The sequence below is a fragment of the Trachurus trachurus genome (genome assembly GCF_905171665.1).
Source record: "Trachurus trachurus genome assembly, chromosome: 22".
NCBI lineage: Eukaryota > Metazoa > Chordata > Actinopteri > Carangiformes > Carangidae > Trachurus > Trachurus trachurus.
The window spans coordinates 20302885-20328272 of record NC_139907.1 but is presented as its reverse complement, the minus strand read 5'-3'; the positions used below and the strand labels follow the sequence as shown (position 1 = coordinate 20328272).

General features: G+C 37.6%; 3 protein-coding genes across 3 annotated transcripts in view; all 3 read left to right on the top strand.

Moving 5' to 3' along the window:
- The window catches only part of LOC311005757 (serine dehydratase-like), a 231964-nt gene that overhangs the window by 150972 nt on the left and 55604 nt on the right, over nucleotides 1-25388 (top strand). The gene's annotated exons all lie outside the window — the stretch shown is intronic.
- Nucleotides 307-7968, top strand: LOC311005248 (calpain-1 catalytic subunit-like; the record flags this gene model as incomplete). The annotated part of the gene is made up of 20 exons (XM_083997604.1): nucleotides 307-540; nucleotides 723-792; nucleotides 877-995; nucleotides 1904-2037; nucleotides 2138-2312; nucleotides 2486-2560; nucleotides 2696-2781; nucleotides 3591-3665; nucleotides 4185-4342; nucleotides 5045-5202; nucleotides 5762-5970; nucleotides 6159-6198; nucleotides 6379-6447; nucleotides 6685-6742; nucleotides 6863-6924; nucleotides 7145-7213; nucleotides 7326-7404; nucleotides 7485-7601; nucleotides 7789-7841; nucleotides 7942-7968. The coding sequence occupies 20 exons, from the start codon at nucleotides 307-309 to the stop codon at nucleotides 7966-7968; spliced, it is 2067 nt and encodes a 688-aa protein (XP_083853730.1).
- Nucleotides 10814-19582, top strand: LOC311005247 (calpain-1 catalytic subunit-like; the record flags this gene model as incomplete). The annotated part of the gene is made up of 17 exons (XM_083997603.1): nucleotides 10814-11050; nucleotides 11317-11386; nucleotides 11791-11909; nucleotides 12004-12137; nucleotides 12231-12405; nucleotides 13691-13765; nucleotides 13858-13943; nucleotides 14487-14561; nucleotides 14706-14866; nucleotides 15332-15498; nucleotides 16043-16251; nucleotides 17002-17092; nucleotides 17406-17463; nucleotides 17567-17628; nucleotides 18070-18138; nucleotides 18331-18409; nucleotides 19458-19582. The coding sequence occupies 17 exons, from the start codon at nucleotides 10814-10816 to the stop codon at nucleotides 19580-19582; spliced, it is 1992 nt and encodes a 663-aa protein (XP_083853729.1).

The window sequence follows — 25388 nt, the reverse complement described above, 5'->3', positions numbered from 1 at the left end:
ATGTTATTTATGGCTGACTAAAGGAGATGGTTGCAAAAACAAAGGGACTTCCGCACCTGCTAATGCATTTTCTTGATTCATGAAGCTAGTAGGGTATACACAAATTAAAAACAATCACAGTACAGCTAGGCGACGCAAAAACAACAACTCAAGCATTTTAAAGGAGAAATACTCTGACTGAGACAGTTAGTGTCTCTTTTAGCACTTACATGCAAAATTTTTCAAAAATATCGAGGTAGTTCTTCTTTTACCTACTATCAAAGTAGTTCTTTTTTTCATTAACAGAGTCCAAACATCCACACAGCTATGCCTCCTCCTGGTGTGTGCCTGAACATTTTGGCGGCTCGTAATAAGCAGGATGGTTATGGGAGTGTTGCCAATCCTGAGAAATTCTTAAACCAAGACTACCAACAGCTTAAACAGTACTGTCTCACACAAAGACTAAGGTACATTGATGACATGTTCCCACCTGCCAGAAGATCTATAGGTGAAGCGTTGCCCCCACAAATCTTGTCACAAGTTGTGTGGCTGAGACCAAATGTGAGTGTGAGATATTTATCTCTGTCTTTGTTGTATATTGTATTTTTGATATGTACTTTAGTATTTCATTGCTATTTATTTATGTAAAGCACTTTGGTCTTTCTAGGTTGTTTGTGCTATACAGTAATGTAAATGGTGTTCTTGACCTAGAGGTGACTTCGACCTATCTATTTAATTTTTAGAAAATTGCTCCTGATGCATCATTTGTACGTGATGGGGTCTCCAGATTCGACTTTGGTCAAGGAAATCTCGGTAGGAAAATGTCTGTATTCATAATGTTTTACTGTTTACTTTTAAATGTCCGTCTGATATCTCAATATATATGATTTTATTCAGAAAATTGCTGGTTTCTTGCATCTATCGGAGCTCTGACCTTCCAGAAACAAATCCTCGGGCAGGTTGTTCCTCTTGAACAAACATTTGATGAAAACTACTGTGGGCTGTTTCACTTCAGGGTAAATGCACGCTCGCGCACACACACATACACACCACACAAGTTATTATCTTCTATTCATATTTACACTCAGAGACACAGTGCTCTCCCTCTTTTAGTCTAGTGTGTCTCACCTGTGTTTTATTGCCCCACCTGTTTCCTCATGTATTATGACCTTATGTTTTCCCATTGTTCTTTGTTGATTTGTCTACATTCTTGTTCTGTGTTCATCCTCAGTTTTCCCGCCTGCCTGTTCTTTTGGGTTCCCTCTAATTTAATAACCCTTTTTCTTTGTTTCACCATACCGTTTCCTAAGTCTCCATAGATACGGGAACCTAACGCTCGTGGATGAAAACTAAACAAAATATTTCATCGGATGTGCCTTTCGTTTAGACGGCGACAGCGTTTTGGGGGCTTGAAAACGCAAAAAAGTGAAACCACCCTCCAGAGTGGAAAATCTTAAAACGCTCCGCCGTTGCGTCCCCATGTAAAGGGTGAAAACGCAAAATTCTGCTCCGATTGCAATGACCTGGAGGGCACGGAGGGCAGCATTACGATGGCTGGCGTACAGCCTGCCGGAAATCAAGAAGAAGAAGAGGAAGAGGGAAAAATTCTGGGTTGTACGATAATATAATACATCCATCATTGTACACAGGCGTGCAGACTTGGTGGTGTTGTGTGTTGTGTGGCACACTGCCACCTAGGCACCTGGCGTGCATACAACATTGAATTCCAGAGACTTTTGTGTCACCGTATGCATGCGGATTTCCTCCCCAAAAACGCTTGTCTAAATGCGAAATAAAAAGTGAGAACGCAACGCCACTTTTGCGTTTTCTATTCAGATCGTTTCCGTGTAATGTGGGCTACAATAACTGAGTATATATTCTTTATAGGTATTACCTCTTACTTTTTGACATTTCTTCTTGACAGTTCTGGAGGTTTGGAAGATGGGTGGATGTCGTCATTGATGATAAGCTACCAACGATCAATGACCAACTAATCTTTGTCCAGTCAAAAGACCGAAATGAGTTCTGGCCTGCTTTACTGGAGAAGGCTTATGCCAAGTATGACAGGAAAATAACATTGTTTTTCAGACTACAAACAGTTTTCACTTATTTGTGGATTATAACAACTGCAGCTCAATATCTCTTCTGCTTGTGTCAGGGTGTGTGGTTCCTATGCCGACATGAATCTTGGTACTCCAGCAGAGGCTATGTTGGATTTCACTGGTGGTGTCCACATGAGCATCCAATTGCAAAACCCTCCTTCAAACTTATGGGAGCTGCTATTCAGAGCTGGCAGATGTAGCTCACTGATGGGATGTGGTACAGCTCAGGGGGTATGCAATATGAAACCACACAAACCCAATACTGAAGAGATACAGTTATCTCCCATAAATACTCAGAATTCTGACCTTGGCAGTCAGAAGTCAGAGATTAAAGTGGTAATTGTTAAAAATCCTCTTCTATATCTGTCAAACGCTCAGTGATGATAAATATTTTTGGCTTGTAGGAGACCTCTGAAAACCATGTTTTACCAAATGGACTGGTCCAGGGCCATGCTTACACTATCACAGGTGTCAAACAGGTGAAAAATTACACTTCAAACAACACATTTGGAATTTGAATTTAATACCATTTCTCTGATATTGATTATGAAAGCTGTTGCTGCCACAGTGACAAGATGTATTTGCATGTTTACATTTACATAATGATTGGACAGCTGATGTCCCAAGGGCAAGTTGTGAACCTGGTGCGTCTGTGGAACCCATGGCACCATGGAGAATGGAAAGGGGACTGGAATGATAAGTACGAAATACTATAGGTCTATAGATTTGCTGTTGCAGAAATATTGATAATATTTTCTAGGGATTCAATTTAAACATAAACACAAAACATTTAATTTACTTGTTAAAAATATTTTGTCTTCTCCAAGAATGTCTTCCCTTGGTTTTATCTAAATTGATTGAGTGAAGTCAGTAAGTCTTGCCTTAAAGGAGAATTCCGGTCATTTTTGACCCCTAAATCGTTGTCCTAATGGTCACCCAGTGTTGGGGGGAGTAAAAAACACGACTAAAATTGATGCAGGCAAACCGGAGTTACACCATGGCTAGACGGCGCTAGCGATAGCCACAACGCTAACCTATGGTTAACCACAACCACAACAAACACTCAAAAAACATCAAACATCAAATATCTATGGTACATGACTCGAATCCTTATGAGACACTACTTAACTCATATAGTGAACAGTATAAACAGTATAAACTTTGTGTTTTTGCATGTAATCACTCACCTCAGACAGCCTAACTCTGAAACGTCCTGGAAAGACTTTACTATCCGATCGCAGAGCGCCTGCTCTCCCCGCCACAGAAACAAACACTTTTTCCTTGTTGTGATGATTTCTTTACAAAAATAAACGGTCAGAGATATTTTGGACATTACCACTGCACTGCTCGACCGTTAGAAAATAGTGAGATAAAAAAAACATATGCGCTGACACCACAAAATGGAATATTGTAAGGGGGAGGGACCTTCCAACCTCAGGGACATTCAAATTGAAAATGACTGATACAATATTGTCTCTTCTCTTGCTTAAACTATTAATTGTCTTCAAGGTCACCTCTGTGGCAAACAGTGAGCCCCCAGGATCGTGAGACGTGTCTTGCAGTGGATGATAATGGAGAGTTTTGGTAAGCACACCGAGTCACAATGTAGAAATCTTCTCTAACCATCAGAACCTTCTCTAGTTATCTTACATCTAGAACTCATTTTTATGATACTTAGGATACAATTAATTTACAGTTCAGATTTCACATGGGTTAAATGAAGGTGTCATGTCATCATCCATGTGTAAAAGACAAGACAGAGACTGTAGGGTTGTGATGGAAAACAGGTACAGTTGTCTGTCATCTGCATAGCAGTAATATATGAAGACATGCAGGCAGAAAATTAGAAGATAGGTTACCAATACTCATCCTAGGGGCATGTCTGTATGATGTTGTTGTCATGACAGATTAGTTGTACATTAGGGCCTGTAAAGTGAGGCAAGGTGGTTACAAATGTATCATAGGCTGCTGATAAGTCCAGCAGGATAAGAACTGAAGTCTGACCTTTAACTGTCTTTGTCAGGTATAATGTTTCAGTTTTTTTGCATCACATAATAGAAAATAATAACAATTGTGTGTGTCATCTAACTTTTGTTTCAACAGGATGACCGTGCAAGACTTCTGTAAGTTCTATGAAGATCTTGACATCTGCTGCGTGACTCCAGACTTCCTTGATCAAAACTCTGCTAAATGGAACACCTCCACTTATGAGGGCAGATGGGTTGCAGGAACCACTGCTGGAGGATGCATGGACAACCGAGGTACTCCCAGGATGTTTGCACTTTATAAAAACCTAAAACGATAAATACGCAGCTTTATAATTTAATAGAACATCTTACCAATAAAACATGGTGGTTGATCAATCTCCGAGCTTCCTGGTTATTGCTTTGCTGTTCTAGGAGGAACTGATTTCAACAAATGATACTATAACAACGTGACAAGTGAAAAAGTGTGCTGATTAACAATTCCTTAATTACCATTTGGTGTTAGAAAAGTGGTTGTCATTATTTGCTGCAGCTATGACAGTCATGTTGGCAAATGCAGTATATAAGCAACATTCAAACACTGAATTACAGGTTCATCCATCCTGCGTCCTCAGGGTTGTTAGTCTGTTAAATATAAACCCCATAATGCAAAGTGGATGAGCAGTGATGTGATAAGACAGGACGTCACTGTTACATGGTTTTACACAGCATCTTATCTTGCATGAACCAGTGGTACACTTCATACAAGCCAGACAGACAGTTAAAAGTGGCAATAAAAATAACTCACACAAGTCACAATGTTATGTACTCAACTTCAACCTGTTCAACTTGACATGTTATATAATACACACTAAATGAACAAATCACAATTGTAGATTTGGTAATGGATATTTTTAGATCAGTTTTGAGATGATGAGACTGAGGTTCATGTTTTTTCTTTTTTTTCACACAAACTTTGTTTCTTTCTTTGTCTACCAGAAAGTTTCTGGACTAATCCACAGTATCGCATCAAGATTGAATGTCAACATTTTGAGAGTGATGAAGAGAAAAACATCCTGGTGTCTCTAATGCAAAAGCCTGACAAGAGAAACCGACACCTGGTTCAGAATCTCCACATTGGATTCTATGTGTTTGAAGTAAACATAGCTCTATTGAGTCTGTCATAGTGTGTGGATATGACAAGCATTGTATTAGATAAGTGGTCGAGGCAGATGGCCACCTGGCCAGTCTCAAGGTTTCTTCCTCTTTAGAGAAAGTTTTTTTCCTAATACTGTTGCCAAAATTTGTTGGACTTTATTTGATTACAATTATACCTCCTCGAGGAATTTGTAAGATGTCGGCATCGGTCCCTGATTGCAACTTGCAAACTACACCAAATTCTATAGAAGTTAAAAGTTACAGTAACATTAACAGTGAAATCTTTGAAGGTTATATAAAGACCGGCTAAAATGGCATGTTTCTGATGTGTAGGTGTGTTTGCATGATATTTATTGGAAATTTTACAAATATTAACTTAATTACTTGCCTTCTCTCCCCAACATTAACTCACCGCCTGCTGATTTCCTTCAAGGTGACGGAACAAGTAAGAAACAATTCTGTCTCACTGCTCACAATACAGATTTGTTATCCACACTGTTTATTGTAAATTATATAACTTGAAAAGAATGGATATTTACAATTAATTTATGATTGCAGTACAAGACACAGAAGGGGAAGTTCCCAGCCTCTTTCTTCAACACCCGCTCACCAGTGGCCCAAACAAAAACCTACGTGAATGCCCGTGATGTGGTTGAGTTCCTGCACCTAAAACCTGCTGAATACCTGATTGTGCCATCCACATTCAACGCCAACGAGACAGCCTCCTTCCTCTTGACCATCCACTCCAAAGCAGAGACCCATGGCTAGTAAGTACAGACTTTCTTTTGTCACTGTTTGTTGTCTGTAGTGTGTCAATAACATACATCAGTAACACATTTTACAGTGGTGCAACAAAATAATCGGCATGGCATATGACACTGATCGCTGCTATTTATATCAGAAAAAAAAAAATACAATAATTCCATGTGCAATGTCTTTGGATCTTTCCCCAAAGTGAGAACTCTGGACACTATAACCAGGAACCAGTTCAACGGGTGAGCAAGATCTGACATCACATTAGTGTTTTTTCTCATTATTTTTGCATTTATTTCAAATAGTGTTGTATGTTCTAAACTACTAAATATCTCTTATATACATATGTTTTGCCATTTTCATTTCCTATAGTGCAAAATATCTTACCCTAAATGTCTTTGTTATGTTTGCTCTGTTCCCAGATTAAGCTGGTCTCAAATACAGAGGAAGATGACAATAAAAGGATTGTTTTCAGCCAGTACTCAGACAAGGTAAATTCTCATTAACATGTTTTACTCTGGGTTTATTCACGACTTGAAATCTTCAGTTTAAAGCTGCACAAAGCAGTATTTCATATTATGAACATGTGGAAATGGGTCAGGTCCAACATGTGATGTTCATGTGTTGTATAGTTTGCACTGAAGACTTGATATTTTAAAAAATAAGAAAAAAAATCATATTTTAAAATCTTTCTCATTCTTTTTATACTGTTTTCCTGTCATTGCTAGTATGATGAGGTGGACGCGGATCAGCTGCAAAAGCTTCTAAATGAAAAAATCTTGAAAGGTTTGGATAGTAAAAAATCACCATCAGACTAAAGAGTTATTTCTTCATATGCTTTCATATGTTCTTATATTCTGTGAGGGGGGGTTGAGTTACTAATGATATGTTTTCTGTTTAATTTAGGAGACCTGAAATCTGGAGGCTTCAGCATCGATGCCTCTCGCAGCATGGTTGCTCTGATGGATGTATCCTGTGCATGAACAAAATTCATTTGAAACACTGCAGTTTAATGCTTTTGATCATCTTACGCAGTAGCCTACTTATATTTACTTTAATGCAGAGCCTGTGTGTCTGAAAACAATGCCAAATGTGTCAGGCCTTTTTTTGATATAACTCACACTACTTGATTGAAAAGGTCAGGATAAGATGCATGTAGCTTTGTTGCCTTAATGTTGAGTTAAAAAGACATCAATCACTGGCAAACTCAACAGTGAGGAATTTCTCCGTCTGTGGAGGAAGGTTGTCGCATACAAGGTAAATAGATCTAAGTCCTTGTTAAACAAGCCATACAAATGTTTAGAGTTTAATGATATTTACATGCAACAGAGTGCTCCAACTGGTCATTATTTGTGTTTTCTGTTGCCAGGACATTTTCTTCAAAACAGATGTTTCACGGACTGGGACACTGTCACTGAGTGAACTCAGGAATGCATTTGTGGTGTCAGGTAAACCTTCTTTGAATTCTTTTAAACAAAAACAAACTACTGTAGTCCTGAATGTTTACCCTACAATGTGTATTTTTCAGGAATCAATGTCAGCGATGACATGCTGAATCTGATGGCTCTGCGCTACGGGGCCTCCTCTGGACACATGACACTGGAGAGTTTCATCAGTCTCATCCTTCGCATGGACTGCATGCTCAGTAAGTCAAGTCATGCAAGACTGGTTCACAATACTGTATGTCAGAGTAGTAACTGTCCACTACTGTACGTAAGTAAGTACAAGTACAAGTATAAGTTAAAATACAGTTTATAATCTCATACTGAAAAGATCAAAGGTTTTCCTATGGGTGATATAGGCTATTTTACAATTTGCGTGTTGCTCACCAGAAATCTTCAAACAGCTGTCTGATGGGAAATCAATGAATCTCCAACAGTCAGAGGTAATAAAACACTGTCATTATTCCTAGTTACAACTTTTGACAACCTTAGCGTTCATGTTTTCTTGGTTAATAATCTTACTTTCTTTTATTTTGTTTCCAGTGGCTGTACATTTCATTGTACACCTAACCTGACAGGTACAAGGATGTGCACAGTGGATTTTAGAGAAAAAAAAAGAAGAAAAAATGCTTTTCTTCCCATTTGTGGAACTCCATAATCAACAAATAGAAAATAGAAAATTATATTTCTCTGTGAATGAGCCATTTTACCATGAACTTTAATATATGGGTATTATATCATAGCTCAACTGACACTAGTGTGAAAAAATAACCAGTCCTTAAATGTGCAACTTTTTTGTATTATTAGCAGAATCATGATGTGATCAATCTTGTCAAAATTAATACGTACAGTACAAACATAATTCAGACCTTATTGCATGGCATGACTGTTGAATGAAAATAAAATAATAAAAGAAAAATTGTGTAAAAGGTCTCCTCAACCGTCTGGGGGCCTAGGTAGGTGGTCCCAATCCGATTCTCTTTGTTTTTTTTTAACCAAAAAACAAAACAACAAAAAACAAACTGTTTCCTTGGTTTTTTGTTTTTGCCCAAAAACAAAAAAAACGAAAACTGACTTTATACCCGGACCCTTTCTGGGTTCTTCTAGTGTCAATTATTCCCAGAAAACAACCTGATAAAACGTACCTACGCCAACTCTGGGTTTACTGTAAACAAAGGTTGAATATTCGTATATATCAGCCAGATTTAGACAAACAATGCATCAAGGCTTGTTGCTGTACCACAGATGTTTTGAACATACGTTTGTGCTGCACATCTGCCCTCATGTGGTTGAACACAGTTCCAGATCCAACCAGGAAATCCTACTGATGTACGTGCAGTTACACTCAACAACCTCAGGATGTTAGAGTCAGGCTTTCCGACCTGCTGATCTGCTGGAGACTGATACAAACAAAATACAGTAGCTAAGTAGAACAAAAAGTTGCCACGCAAACTGATGCACAAATACTTTTTTTTTTTTTCAAAATGAACACGTGCATTGCACTGGATTACTGTAATAGAATCTCCCTGCTTGAGTTTAAGAACCAGATGACTTGTGTTGTGTACATTTTCTCCTTGTGTTTTTCCTTCAAACACATGGTGGTGAAGTGAGATTAACCGGAACTGCAGCTTTGGCTTTAGGTGTGACTGTGTGTATCTGTCCGTCTGTCAGTGTGTATTAGACTTGTAACAACCATGCAGCTTTTAAAAGGGTCCTGAGTGTGTAATTAGCTCCTACCTGATGCATGCTGGGATACATTCCACCCACCACACAGACTTGTGAAAAACACAAAAACTGAATGAATCTTCATCACATAAACTTGCATGTATGAACAACTAAAGTCATTGGCAATTCACATGTTTGTCACATGAATTACTGGAACTTCCCCAATGACAGATCAGTACATGTTACAGTATGACATGCACAGACAATAGTGTTAAACTTGCAAGCACCCAGAACTGTTCATGTGACACTTCCAACCAGCAAAGCATGTTTTTATGAATATCCATATCTTCATTGAAGTTTAAGGGTGCGTTCTATTCATCTCCCTCTCCCTGTGTCTCTTATTGTGTGTGTGTGTGTGTGTGTGTGTGTGTGTGTGTGTGTGTGTGTGTCTGTGTGTGTGTCTATCAGTGTGTATGCAGGGTTTTTTTTTGTCTCAGCCTGCCTGCAGGCATAGGGCTGCTGCACCAGGTAAAAGCTCTAGTGCAGCTAGAGTTTCATAACTTACTGTAACATCCCACGTCGACAGTAGTGGCCTCCGGCGTCTGCAGCAGCTATATAATACATGAAGCTTTTTCATTCAGTCCTGCTCGACCTTCCAGATTCAACAAGCTCTCTTGCCAGCGAGGTAAGATTAAGGTCATCATATGTCAGTAATATTCAACAAGTTAAATTACACTTTCACTTACACTTAGACAACTTGTAGAATTGTACTGTTTGGTTCTGTGTCTTTCATTGGAAATTGATGTTACAATTGAGACACTGCAAATTGCTGTTCACTGGAATTGGGTTGAATTCTATTACTTATTATCGCATTGTGTTAATTTGATATTTGCCATGGGGAAAAAAATGAAATTGACGTTGTGTGAACGTTAAAGCCTTGCATGACTGTATTTAACTGTCAACCTGCAAAAACTGAATAAACACACAGCAGCTAGATTGCACTGTTATTAGCCTATTGAATGTATACTATGACTGCAAAATGAAGGCTTTATATTTAGCTCACATCTGCATGGTAGCCAAAGTGAGACAGTCTGTCACTGCATCATAAAGAATAACAAGAAACAACTTACAAAGCAATAAATTGTCAAAGTCCAGGCATTTTCTTATTCAATACATAAGAGGATAAAAGTAAAGATTTTTCGGTGCAGAAAGATTAATCAAAACTGGTATTACTGCGTTGTATTATCAGTATGTGATCCATGCAACCATTCACCTGGTTTTAAAGGAGGTCAAAGCTGTTGGCAGGGGTAATAATCTGTTGGGACTTGTTCAAGATCTGTGTTTCTCAGTAACTTAATGCTGCTCCTCCATGTTAAGTATGTATTGTGGGACCAGAGGGTGGTCTGAAACTTGGGTGCAGTAACCCAACCTGCTGGAAATGTTTGATATTACTTTCCTGTCCGGACATGTAGAAAGTGGAGATGAACATGTCCTAAGCATTTCCTCTGCACCAGACATTTATCTCTGTTATTGAATGGAGAAAGTTCAGACATTGCAGTAACAATCTTCTACTCTATTCTAAAAGTTGCAAATTATTAGGAACATTGTTGACATTATGCATTTGATTTGTGGGTAATAAAGGATCAAATATTGCTTAGGCCTATGTGAAAATATGTGTTAAAACTAATAACTAATAACTTGTAATCAGTTTTTTCCTTTTTTTTCTGAACAAAGCTCAACCACTGCAGCAATGCCTCCCCCCGGTGTGTGTATGAACATCGTCAATGCACGTCATCAGAAAGATGGCTTTGGGACCTATGAAAACCCTGAGAGGTTCCTAAAACAAGACTACCAGCAGATGAAAAGCTACCTTCTAAACCGTCGCGTAAGGTTCGTCGATGGTATGTTCCCCCCTGACAGGAAAACCATTGGCCGAGGAATACTGCCCCCCTCAGACATGGAAAGAATCATCTGGCGGAGACCACACGTGAGTGTTTGGTGGTTTAAAAGAAGGGATCCCATATAACACTAAAATGTTATAGTCTCAATCAAAGGTGCTGCAATGACAGTCTAACTGCTGGGTTTATTAGCTGGTGTGTAGCATATTACTACTTAACTAATCACAAAGTGACACAGTAACCATGCTCACAAAATCTGTTTTCAAAGACAAACCAAAACAGTTTTAGTCTATCACTGTGTTTTTTTCTGACAATTGCTTTAACGAGTTTTGTGTCAACAATCTTTCTGTTTCAGGATCTTGTTTCCAATCCAAGTTTTGTTGTCGATGGGGTCTCCAGATTTGACTTTGGTCAAGGAATTGTTGGTAGGGAAATTGCTCTGCTATAAAAATACATTTTTCAGCAATACCATTAAGAGAAACAGACAACAGAGAGTAAAGAGACAATAGCAGACAAGTCCACAAACCTCTTCTGTCAAAGGTGTGAAGGTTTCACCTCCAACCTTCAACCACTGTCTCTGCAGATGGGCCTTTTTTCTCACAATGCTAATGAAATGATGCTCATATTAAGGATGTAGCCACAACATCCTTACACATAGACCAAGAAGATGCAAAAAAAATCCACATAGCCCATACCTTCATCTGTTATCTTGAGACAGTGCTCCCTTGACTGTGATAGCAGTCTTTAAGTGCAAACACGTTTATACACTTTTTACTGTCATGTCTGCATGACATACTGTTTCAATAATTCAATGATCATATCTACTCAGGGGACTGCTGGTTTCTTGCATCTATTGGAGCACTGACTTTCCAGGATTTCATATTTGAACGAGTTGTTCCTCAAGACCAACATTTTGATGATGAGTACTGTGGGCTGTTCCGTTTCAGGGTAAACTTCATATTACCAGCAGTAATTGTCCAAATGTGGATTATGGAAAGTTATTTTTCTGCAAGCCTCTTTATATTCTCCCCTCTCTGTTTAGTTTTGGAGGTTTGGAAGGTGGGTGGAAGTCATCATTGATGACAAGCTACCAACAATCAATGGCAATCTAATCTTTGTCCACTCCAAAGACCCAAATGAATTCTGGCCTGCTTTACTGGAGAAAGCCTATGCCAAGTATGTACAACTACATATCAGTCATAAAATGGATAAATGATCTTATTTTCAGAATGTGTGAAAGTGATTTCACACCAATTGTCCTTATTACAGGGTGTGTGGTTCCTATGCAGACATGAATGCTGGAACTCCTTCTGAGGCTTTGGTGGACTTCACTGGTGGTGTTCACATGAATGTTAAGCTGGAAAATCCTCATCCAAAACTGTGGGAGCTGATGAGCAGAGCTGCCCAATCCCAATCCCTGATGGGTTGTGGTACACATCCGGGGGTAAGAATGATTATACCGCACAAAACCACAAGCTTCTTTTTGCTTTTACTTTCAAAAGAATAATCATGTTAAATGGTCAATGCTAGTTTGTCTTACAACTACAAAGTCTGTTTTGTTATATCTAAGATGGACGTTGATTTCTAGCTGCCAGCATTTTCACGTGTCCTAACAGGAAATTTAAACTCCCACATTCATGCATTGTGCAAAGAAAGACCAGATAATTCCAGGCATTGTGAACTGAACATCAACGTAAATGGCAGCAGTGCCTGCCATGGCTCAATATCTAAGATCTAATATATAGAGTATTTGGGGATTTATATTGTGATCTCTTAACTCTTATATAAATACAAAGATATAATGGAAGTAAAACATATACTCAAACCAAGTAGTCTTATTGTAATTTACTAGAATGAAAGATTATGATCACTGAGATTGACTGCGATTGACATTAATCCCTAAAAATCTTGGCATTCTAAGTCTTTTATACAGGGGAAAAAAAAGATTTCGTGATAGAACATGTTCCTTACATAATATAAAGAGCTACTCCCCTGAAAAAGTGCTAGAGGCTATGACAGTCTTGACCTTTAAATAATGAAAGGGTGGGGTGTTATTGATATGTGAGAACTATTAATGCAGTGGATGTACCATTTCAGTTATATTTAATTATGCAATTTTGACATAAAATACTGGTTTTATGAAATGTCTTGTGTGTTCATGTCATCAGCTTGGTTTACTGGTAAAGATGGAAAAAGCAGATGTTGATACGGAATTGAAAATAACCAATAAGAGTTGAAAATTAGCTGTAGCCATAAACTTTTTAAACCTTTTTTAAACTGAAATATTCTTATAAGCCAGTCTTACATGTCACAAACATCCCTCCTCTGCCTTTTTTTGGACTGGGAATTCAATTATGGAATAAATGACTGGCAAGATGGCTACAAGTTAATAGACTACCACATGTAAGATTTGGGTTTGATTACCAACTAGGAAAGCTGGGAGAGAAAGGATCACATGCAGAATTTGGCACAGGCTGGATTTAAACCTGTGCCTTTCTGTTAAGGCCCTTCTTTTGACCAGATTAGCCCCTGAAATGCTCCATTGATAGAGGGATTGTGTGCTCTGCATTGGCTTGTATTTGAATGTGGACAACATGAAAACAGAGCAACTTGTTTGCCACTATATCCTTCTTTAAAATGTTGTATGTATAATCTTGACATTTGTATATTATGTGTTACACACAACAGAGACTCCTTGCAATTACAGTATACATATCTCTATCTTGTAGGCGACATCTGAAAACACTGTACTACCCAATGGAATTGTCCAAGGACATGCCTATACTGTCACGGGTGTGAGACAGGTGAAATAATTTTCTTCAAAGAAATGGCAACATAGATAATTCAGTGATTTGTGTAAATAACACTTGTTCTCTCTTGATTGATTAATGGTCAGGTGATGAGTCGTGGGCAACCTGTAAACCTGGTGCGTTTGTGGAACCCATGGGGTCAAAGAGAGTGGAATGGAGACTGGAGTGATGAGTAAGATTTACTAAGACTCAGATGTTTCATGTAAACAACGTAAAAACAACGTATCAAGTTCATTGACATTACTCATTATTGAATAATGTGTTGTTGAAAAGGTATAACGATGTACTCGTCACCTTAAAGATGTTTGAAAGAGAACAGTTTAATGAAAAGATAATACAGTTTTAACAGAAACCAGAATTTTTGATTTCGAAACACTTTTTCAGCTTCATGCCACCATGGTCACTATATAGTAGTACAACTACAGTGTGATCAGTTGGCCACTCAGTAGCTCTGTTATACTACATTTGGGTTACCTATCTTACGGCAGTTGTCTGAAAATACAAAATGGGGTTGACCATTAAAACTTTGCTCAAAATATGCCAAGCTAACTGACATTGTTTTCGTCACTCATGGCATAAGATCTTGCAATGCAAAATATGTTGTGTTGTTTTATCATAGTTAAATGGCATTTTAATCAAGGGGAAGGTACGGTAAGTACTGAAGTATCCCCTGGCTTCTTATTTTTCTTCTTTTTCAATGTCAATGTCTCTGAAGGTCACCATTTTGGCAAACTGTGAGTCCTGAAGAACGTAATCTATGCCTTGACGTGGGTGATGATGGGGAGTTTTGGTAAGCATTTAGGAATCATAGTTAATTTAATTAAAAAAAAAATGATGATTCATGGTAAAGTGAAATTCAGACTGATGGTTTCAATTTTTCATCACAACCAAGATTACACCAATACATATCTAAATTAAAGTTGTATTTTGACAGGATGACACTGCAAGATTTCTGCAAGTTCTACTCGGATCTTGACATCTGCACCCTGTGTCCTGACTTCCTTGATGGAAGTTCCTCTTGCCATTGGAAGACTTCCTACTATGAGGGCAGATGGGTTGCAGGAATCACTGCTGGTGGATGCATGAACAACCGAGGTACTCCCTGTCCTTTATAAAAAAAAAACCTAAACTAAGAAATAAGAAACTTTATTATTAAAAACTGAAATTGTAGATGTTATAGCACATGACAAATATGATCTACAGTATATGAGACACCAAAAAGACTGAATAAAAATTGTACCTGGCACCTTTCAGAAATCTTAGTTTAACTTGATTTAATGATCATCATTTTTTTTCAGAATCTATAATTATTCCAGTGCCACACACCAGGCAACATTTCAGAGAAAGAAGAATGTGAAAAGAATTTCTGATTTCTCTGACTTATATAATATCATAATATTAATGTTAACTGTTCATCAAACTTCCCATAAGGAGCATCAATGTGATGCCTGTTTGTCTGTTCTCTTTTTAAGTTTATCTTTTCTACTAAAGTAGACTTTTTTTTCCAATAAATGAATCATCTGACTTGGTCTACTCTTCACTCTCTCTTCTGTTCTCCAGGGACCTTCTGGACCAATCCACAGTATCGCGTCACAATTGATGAATTACGCAGTGAATGTTCTCAGACACAGGGGGGGGACAACATGTTGGTGTCTCTCATGCAAAAGCCTGACAAGAGGAACAGACGTCTGGTCCAAAATCTCCACGTTGGATTCTCAATATTTGAGGTACCACCCTTTTTCCTTCAACTTTTTTGTTGCTGTGCCACATTGTGGTGTCTTATAAATGTGTCATGCAAAGACATGGGAAGTAGTTGTTAAATAATTTTAAGAGAAGATTAAACCATTCTGTATGCCCATACATTATGTGTCAGCATGTTGAATATACTTGATTATTAGTGCTGAATTTAAAAGTTAACTACAATAAGTACTTTCCAAGTAGGCTTAGAGTAAATTTTACACTGTGTTTTTTGATTATATTTGTACTTGAATTTAATTTACTGTACTGTACACCTGCTTATTCATGGTATGAATTGCATTTGTGGTATTTAATTTATATGTTATGATTTCACTAACTAATTTTCCTCTGATTTCATTCAAGGTGACTGATGAGGTAAGAAACATTTTAAATTTAAACTGTTTATCTCCACAGGGGATTGAGATAAGCTGCTAGACATAAACATTTATGTATCTCTAACCCTGTGCCAATTGTATTATTTTTTTAATACAATCTTTACCTTCCTACAAACCTAACCCTAACCCTGTATCTCAGTACAAAGGTGAGAAAGGGAAGTTCTCAGAAGATTTCTTCGCCAGAAACCAACCCGTTGCCCAAACTCAAAGCTACGTCAATGCACGTGAGGTGATGCTGTTACTTATACTGAAGCCTGGTGAATACCTGATTGTGCCATCCACCTTCAAACCAAATGAGACAGCCTCCTTCATCCTGACCATCCTGTCCAAGGCAGAGACGCATGTCCAGTAAGTTACAAAAAAAAAAACTCTAATCGGTTTTTCGAAATGTGTAATGAAGGTTGCACTTATTCTACTAGATATCACACATCACTTGTACTACAGACATTTACCTGAAAAGGATTGCACTGTGTAATGTGTTGATTGCAGTTTCTAAGTCCTGCATTGTTTGTGGTGTTAACATTACCTTTGTTGGTCTCATCAAAGATGCCTTTAAACCACTCCAAAGCTTCTACTGTATACCCAAACGTCCATACATTACAATCTTTCCTCTGCAGAACAAACAATTGGGACAATTTGTTGTTCACATAACATCCAATTCATAAATGAACAAGGTGATTGTTCCCTGTAGATTTAACCATGGCCTAAGTTAGCAGGTCAATCTAGTACATAGACACCTTTTATTGTTACTTAACAGGAGTTGCGTTTCTTTTGCTTCACATTGCTGCACCTGCCTACCTACAGTAATGTGACAAACACAGATTAGCAGGTCTTGAGCCAATCTGTGCACTTTCATTATCTCTCCAGCTAATTGGTGCTCTAGATGTCAAAGCAACTTAACATGGGTTACGTCCCAAAGTAATGCATTGATGCCTCTTCTTTTTTTCTCTCAGTGAGAATTCTGGTGGCCATCACCATGCACATGGTGAAGATCATGACCATAATGAACTGGTATGCAATTAAAATGTACTGTGTACTGAATAACTTTTGTCTTGCTATTTTGTTCCATGTTGGTTACTATATCGATTACCCTAATAGTGTGACCCTTACTTTTCAGCCACTCTCACCAACTTCTTCGGAGGGACAAGATGAAAAAACACTGGATTTGTTCCATCAACACGCTGACAAGGTAATTTGTTTGTCTTAAAGCAAGATCTTAACATTCTAGGGATTATGGTTATAAACAGTATTTCCTTACTAAAAATTAGCTGAAAGTATCTCTAACACTTTCCAAGTGCAGTTTCAGTTACACCGATCTACAGCCTACTACTAACATAAACTAGACTCCAAGAGGTTACTGATGGCTAAGAGATACCCACAATGTTGTCATACAAACATCTATAAAGTATAACATGCTATTAATCCCCCAATATACAAAATTAGCCATGAAAGATGATGATGTTATTAGTCAATGCAAGTCTGATATTTCCTTTCATTTCCAGTATGAGGAGGTGGATGCTGAGCAGCTCCAGAAGATTCTGAATGATGTGATCCTGAAAGGTTTGGACTGTTAAACTGTAAAACATATTAATAAAGCCATGTGACATTGCTATGTTTCTCGATTTGGCTGAATTGAGTGTTCTATCTTTCCATTTTTCTTTAGGAGACTTGAAGTCTGGAGGATTCAGCATTGATGCCTGTCGCAGCATGATTGCTCTGATGGATGTATCCACTTTTTTGAAATTTGTTATGAACTGCTCTTAAAGATAATTTTGAGGTTTTGTCTATTTTCTCTGTCTTACCTGCAAATTAGCATGTGGTTAATTTAGAAAGTGACCTAAAGCAATAAGTATCATACAATACTGCTGATGTACCATCAGGACCAGGAGAACTACCACCTCTGAAAGTTAGGCTGAGCAGTTGCATGTATCATTTCAATCATTTTTTGTGTGCATGACCATGTCCTGTTTGCAAAATGAGAGCCAGCAACAACATCAACATTTGTTGGTAAGGGTGTAGCTGTTTTTTTTGGCACTGCTTTCCTTTCTTGTCTTGGCATGCCACTTGTCCCCATGCTTAAACCTGCTTGCCCTTTTGCTGGTATGATTAGATTTTATAGACATGAAAACACAAGAGGAGATTTAATAACTTAATGACTGATGACAGACATCCGTCACCGGGAAACTAAATGGTGATGAATTCCTGCGTATGTGGAGGAAAGTCAGCTCTTACATGGTAAAAGGATACATACATACAAGTGAAGATTCATTATTTTATAATAAAACATATGATTTGTTGCTTCCATTCTGATTACAATTTTACAGAGTTACAACTTGAGTAAGATCACAGTTATTTTCCTGATCATGATTTGTGTGTTGTTGCTGTGTTGAGCTGTGATTTTCACATACTGTAACTTTCTTTACCCAGGACATCTTCTACCGCACTGATGTTTCAAAAACCGGAACACTATCACTGAGCGAGCTCAGGAATGCAGTCATGACTAGAGGTAGACTATCAACCAGCTCCCTGGACATTAGTATCCTGGGAGTTATCCCCTTTATTTCAATCTAATCTAATCAAAGGTGCAAAGAAACAGAAAATACAGAAGTTAGATACCAAAGATATAAAGATATAATCAAGATATAAAGCAAAGCTATGAAACCAGGTACCAGATAAATGGCACACACCAATGGTGATTAAGTATAAGATGTGAATTCAAAATCATACTACATAATACAATGTCAAAAAAAGAGTGATATAATTTAAAAATTGGACTTGTGTAGATTTGGAACAGTCATGCAACTGTATCATGTATTCATGTGGGGCTTTCCTCAACTGAGGGGAAATCTCTTTTTGGTTGAACCTGAAATGTAGACCCATGTAGACATTTCTGTAAGGGCTAAAAAAACTCATTGGCCATTGAATATTATGTTGTATGTTAATCAACAACTAATACCTTAAGAAGAGGTTACATGTAGGGAAACATGTAACATTTAAGAAAAAGCTGTGGCTGGTGGCCAGCAACCAACAACAAAAAAGCAATCAGTTCTGTGTCTTAACATGAACAGGCTGTTCTCATGGGAAACACAATGGTTTCTGGAAATAACTAGACAGGTTTGACAACAAGGAATGCAATGCATGCAATATCTTGTATCTGTTATTAATACATGTAAATGTCAACTTTGTTTCTTGGTAAGAGTTTATTGACTATGCTCCAAACCTTTCATTTGAAGACTGGACCTACAACATGCTCATCATCCGTCATCTGCATCTTAATTATGTTATGTCATCATCATTTTCTTTTGTACTTGACAAATTCACACGCAAACATCAACAAAGGGTGTGTTTGGACTTCATAGTCAGAAAAAACACAGTCACTAATATTAACTGTTGCTCGGTCTCAGTGAACCAAAGAGCTACGACAGTTTGGTACTGTAGTGTCACAACTTTGAGAAACAAAATAATTATTTGCAGGTGAAGTAGTGATAAAAATAATAGTCAGTCGCTAAAATAAGGTCTTGTCTAAATTCTTGTCCTGTTTGGTTGTTTCCCAGGAAAGAAGGTCAGTGATGACATGCTGAATCTGATGGCTCTGCGCTACGGGGGGTCCTCTGGAAACATCTCATTGGAAAATTTCATCAGTTTAGTCCTGCGCTTTGACTGCATGATCCGTGAGTAAATCTGCACGTCGACTGTCATTATAAACAATGCCTTATTCTGGTTGCTCTTTTTTGTGTGAGAGATGCTCCTCCTTGGACTGCTATATGAGTAATAGCAGTCCAGTCTCTGACATTTTAAAAGATATCTTAAAAAGACAATTAAAACAACATGTTCTGTCCCTGGAGTAATAAGAATTTGTGTCTTTCTCAATAGAAATCTTCAGACAGTTGTCCGACGGGATGACCATGGCGCTTCGTGAAAAGGAGGTAATAAAAGATTTTCAGTGCTGTGATGATTTCTTGAAATATGCAGGCAGATGACAGCTGAAAACCTTCTTAACCTGAACAACTGTTATTTGCAAATATTCACAGACATTGTTTCAGATGCAGTTCCCATACATTTGCAGCTTTCTGTGATGAAACAATTATGATTTGAAGCATATCTACTGTACATGTTGGCTGAAACACATGAATAATCTATTCCCTCTTTATTTTACAGTGGTTGTACCTTTCAATGTACACTTAACCAGAGAGAGAGGATCACCTGCAGGATTCCTTTGGAACTGCACCAATAAATACAAATTATTAGGAACTGCGTGGTTTCAAACTATGGGGCATTTACTTCTACTGCAAAGCATAGAAGACCAGAGGGACAGACATACTCAGTGTAGCAGACATTGGCTGGTGGACATTTAAAGTGGGTTACTGTATTTTCTGTTTTACTGTGAAGTGGGAATAAGCTATTCTTTTACCATAGACTTTGGCATATGAGGATGAAACCTGATGACTTTTGGCGAGCCTTCTACTAGTGATGATTTTGAGTGTAGGTTCTTGGCAACAATTGGACTGGTTGAAATGGAAAAGTATACATTCATGCAGTGTCAGAATCAGTCAGGATGAATGGCAATCACTTTGGTTATCCCTTCTCAGATTTACTTGTCAAGTGCTTATTTGCAGTATTCTTAGGTACTAAACTAAGATGATGACTATGGTGAACCTGTAGCATTAACATTTTCCTTAAAGCATCACATTAAAGCAGCCTTCAAGTGCTGCCAGTGTGGCTGTAGTCTGTTTATCGTGTTATGTTTATCAGCCAGGTGATATTTTACATTTGAGTGGGTTAGGTGTTTTAGGTCAGGATGAGTTTTTCTTTGTTCTCTTTTATGGTATTCACAAAATAAAGACATTATTCAAACAGTTACTGTGTAACATCTATTTTTTTCACTCCTTAATAATACTACTACTACTACTAATAATAATAATAATAAATGTCTACCTTTCAAATATCTTGGGGTCTATTGTCTTGATACAAGTTAGGATTAAAATACTTTAACTCTTTTTACACTTTGAAGTTTAGCTATTTAATGTTTGAAGTCTATACAAATTAGGACATGTTGAATTTTTTCATAATCTGCTCCAAGAGACAGAGACACACACCTGAGATATTTATTAGTATGCATTTATTAATATAAAGAAAAGCAATACAGATTAAATAATGATTAAATAATATAATAGATAATTTAGTCATTTTGCGATATTTATTTTGCATGCTGTTTAATTAAATAATGATTGAAAATAGTTGTTATTCATTCCAAATCTAAGTATGTAGAAGAAAATCCCGATCACCACTTAAAATATTCATAGATTTTGATTATAGTGTTGCATTGTTCTGTAATCAAGTTTTACAATGTGATAAATGATGCATCAATTAAGCAGTAGCAATAAAGCAAACCTTCAGGCATGAATGAATAACACTGGCAAAGCAAAAAAAAAACAAAAAACAATAGATAATTACTGATTTTTGATTAGAATGCTAAAAGTCATGTCTATTTAAGTTAGCTGTTGTTGTATTTGTACTGCAGCACAGTTGTCAGCACAGCAGCCAGGAATATAAATGTTGGGTGTTTTGCAAACTCTGTGCCCCCACTCGTGGTTGAAGCTATAGAAGCCAAAAGCATATGATTATTAGGTTGGAATGACATCACAGGAGTAAGACTGTTGTATTTTTGTGGGTGGAAGCAGATTAAGCTTTATATTTGTATTGCTGCGCATGACCTAACCATAAGCACTAGCACATTATCATAGTGTAGACTTCAAAAAACTGATTATTTCAATTAGAAGTTGTAGTTGCTCACCATTTGTTGTTGTTGCAGTAGTGGCCTGAGTTTCATTTAAGCCGCTTGCGTTCCCTGTGAATGAAGGTAGATCTGTTTACATTGTGCAGAGTTACTTACAACTACTTACAAACACGGAATCTATGCTGCTATTAGGTCAAGCTGTATGATTATGACTGAATACTTTTTTTTTAACTCCAATGTTCACAGACACAAGCTGTGGTGCATTTGTGTCCTCTTGTGGCTGAAAACCACAATGCAACCTGAGGAGACGCCACAAGCTATACCACCAGTCCTCGTAGTTAATTAATGTTTTGTGTGCTGGTATGTGTGGCTGCAGATCATCAATATGTTTTTATTTATAACGGATTTATGAAAGTGTTCTCGTTGTTCATGGTGCCAAGTGTTTATTTTATAGGGCAACCAATGTTTTTACCTGTTTCTTTGGTGAAACACAAAGCAAGATCTAATGCAGATAGCGGCAGCCCTTCTTTTTATTTCCCCTTTGGTCTTTTATTGTTAATTAAATGTTCTTACTTGATAAATTGCTCAGTAATGGAAGATTTGGCTAAGGCTACATTCACTTGACATTCAAGGTATGGATATTTACCCTGTGTGGTTGTCCCAACATTGGATGATGACGTCGTAGTAGAACTTGTGTTTGTGGTGGTTAAGTTCAGTCCCAGCGTATCCAGGTCTGACTGCACCTGCCTGTTCACCCAACTCTGAATCACAGGGTCATTTTCAAACACCTTCAGATCTTGCAGGTGGCTACCCATGAGGCCTCGGACATCGGTCACATTCAAGTCCTGTGCATTTCAAATGAAACAGTCATGAGAATTGAACTTACTGACAGCAGCCAGTTAGGTTAAAAATGCATGTCAGTTAGCCATGGTATCTTGTAAAAAAAAAAAAAAAAAAAAAAAAGTGTTTGCAAGTGATCCCTAAAGGCCACAGTAGCTAGAGCTTTTTACCCATGCTTCCTTTCTGAATGTTAAACTCTGCTAATCAGCTGTTGGCTGTGGCCTTAATGAACAAGAATGGCATTGAACTTTTTGAATTGAACAAATATGAACTATTGTTTAGGTTTGGTTTTAGGAGCTTATCTTCCCTGCAATAAATCCAAGACCCCCAGACATATGACGGCATTGACAAGTAAGTTATCCTGAAGCATAACCTCAGTTCAGCTGCAGAATACTGTATTTACAATAAAACAAAACATTCTGTAATCAACTGTTTAACAAGGATTCTTACAGCAATCACGTTGGGGTCCAGGCTCCTAAAAGTGTCTACATCCATGTTGATATTCTGAGTTGACAGTGCTTTCACATCTAGGACAGGTGCTCCACCTGGTGGAGCAAAAAAGGAAAATAGGAAATTAGAGGGGAGTTTTATGAGAGACAAAGAAACAGCAAGGGACAGACAGAGACAGGCAACATCCATTCTCACCTATATAGGTCTTAATCAAATTGTAAAAGCTGGAGGGACTGGCACGCAAGGAGCTGAAGGCAGTTTTACTGATATTATAGAGGATTCTCTTCTGCTCGGATGAACATGACACTACATCCAGAGGCTTGGCATTTCTGACAAGAGGCAAGAGAGAAGAAACATAGCATTAAGTCAAAGTTGTCACATATAGCAGCATCCTTTAGCTACATGTCTACAACGCACCTGATACTGTCTGCGCTGATACTCATCATTGTGCTGGTGTCTAATGAGCACAGGTTGGAGTCAATGAGGTTTAGCTCGGTGCTGCCCAGGGTGTTCCCAGAAGTACTCAGATACTTGGTGATGATTGCGTTGCTCTAGACAATGTTAAAGAAAATATCTTGCGTGAACATAATGTATGCAAGGATGAGGCTCTGTCATATTAAGGCATATAAGACTGCATAGTTTTGAGAATTCCTATATATTGTACCTTTGCTGACTCCCATGATCCATCCTCATCTCTCATTAGTACTCCCAGGGTATCAACTTTTGTGATGTTCCACTTTGAGATGTCGTCAAGTGATGCCACGCGTGATACTGACCCCAGCACTTGGACTTCATTGTCAGAGACATTGGATGGGGATGCCTGCGGAGTAACATATGATAATGTACTGAAAATGTCCTTTTTCATGATAGAAATACCCCATTATATCACCACAATCACATTGCTAGCATCACATCCTGTACAACTCTGAATGTCTTTAGAATTAATTCTATCAATGCATTTATGTCTTGTTATAAATGTTATATGCCTCACACTAAGCAGTTTACCTGGTTGAGTTTCTTCAGAATGATTTTCTGAAGGTCATCATCATCCACTTTCTCACAAATGGAGTTGAGATTGTCTTTCAGAACAGAAACGTCCAGGCAGAGGTCAAACTGTGTCTGGTCATAGCCAAAGGGGAAGGAAGCGTCGCTAACTGTCACTTGGGTGATGTTGCCCACGGTGCAGCCTTTTGTAGATCATAATGAGAGAGGCAATTAGTGAAAACCAATGACTGTAGATACAAATTAGACAATTAATATTTAAGAATCTGCAGTGATGTCAGCAAAGTGCTTGTTTTGTAATGTTACTTAAATTACTTACACTTACGAAGAAATAACTAAATTCTCCACTTTATGAATGAAAACCTGAGTTTATACACAATAAAACACACCCTTGCTCCATTAAGAAATAAATACACAGCAGTTGCTTTAAATGATTGTACCTTATTATTGACATCACTGACAACCTAATTTCACCTAATTATTTCAGGTCGATTACCAGGAGCTACTTTGTTAGACTTTATTTGAAATTCTTATGCGTCACATAAAAACGTAATTGTGTTTCACACATCCACCGTTTGGAGATCAGTCCAGTTAATTTATACAATAAATAAGTAAAACTTGGCTAAGTTAAGACAACAGTTAAAAATTGTCAGGGATAAAAGAGAATAAAAATGATCATTAAAATGTTTGTACTTGGTAATGTTTGACCTTGATGTGTGAAATTATGTCAATAAAACAGTTGTTCACAAAAAAAAGATCATTATAGGTGCTCTAAAATCTGTTCATGCAGTTCACGTTATTTCGTTAAACCAAATACAAAAAATTAACCTTCACCTGCTGCTCGTTTTGTCTTACGACCACTTAGCTCTTTAAACAGCTTCTTGAGCTTCTTCTTTTTTGTCTTTGACTTCCTCAGGCGGGGCATAAAAGACTTAAGGAATCGTCTTTTTGTCCGCTGCAAGAGAAAATAAAATTAATAAAGAAATCACTTGTATGCTAATCAATGATAAAACTGTATTAGCACAATAATTCAAAACTATATCAACGTACAAATTTGAAGTGTCCCCAGAAATTTCCTGTAAAATACAGAGGAAGAGTCCCAAGCTTCTCCAGTGTTTGGTGGTTCCAGGTGGTGACATTTCTGAAAAACAGAAGATTTATATTATATTTATATAATTATTATATTTTATTATTAGTTTCATTATTGATATTAAAGATTTGTGGACAATAAAGTATAGAAAAGGTTTTATTTATTGAACAACCATGAAATCCCACAAAGACTAAAACCAAAATGCGTTTGTTCAACTCAGACTATTAATTAAAGGGACAACGAGGAGTTTCTATTTGGTTATAAAAAAGTCTCACGTTAATGTGGATGAATCTACGCTACCCACACTTGTTAATGGGCCCATTTTCGATAAATATATCGTTTTGTCTCTATCGTTATTTTGTTATT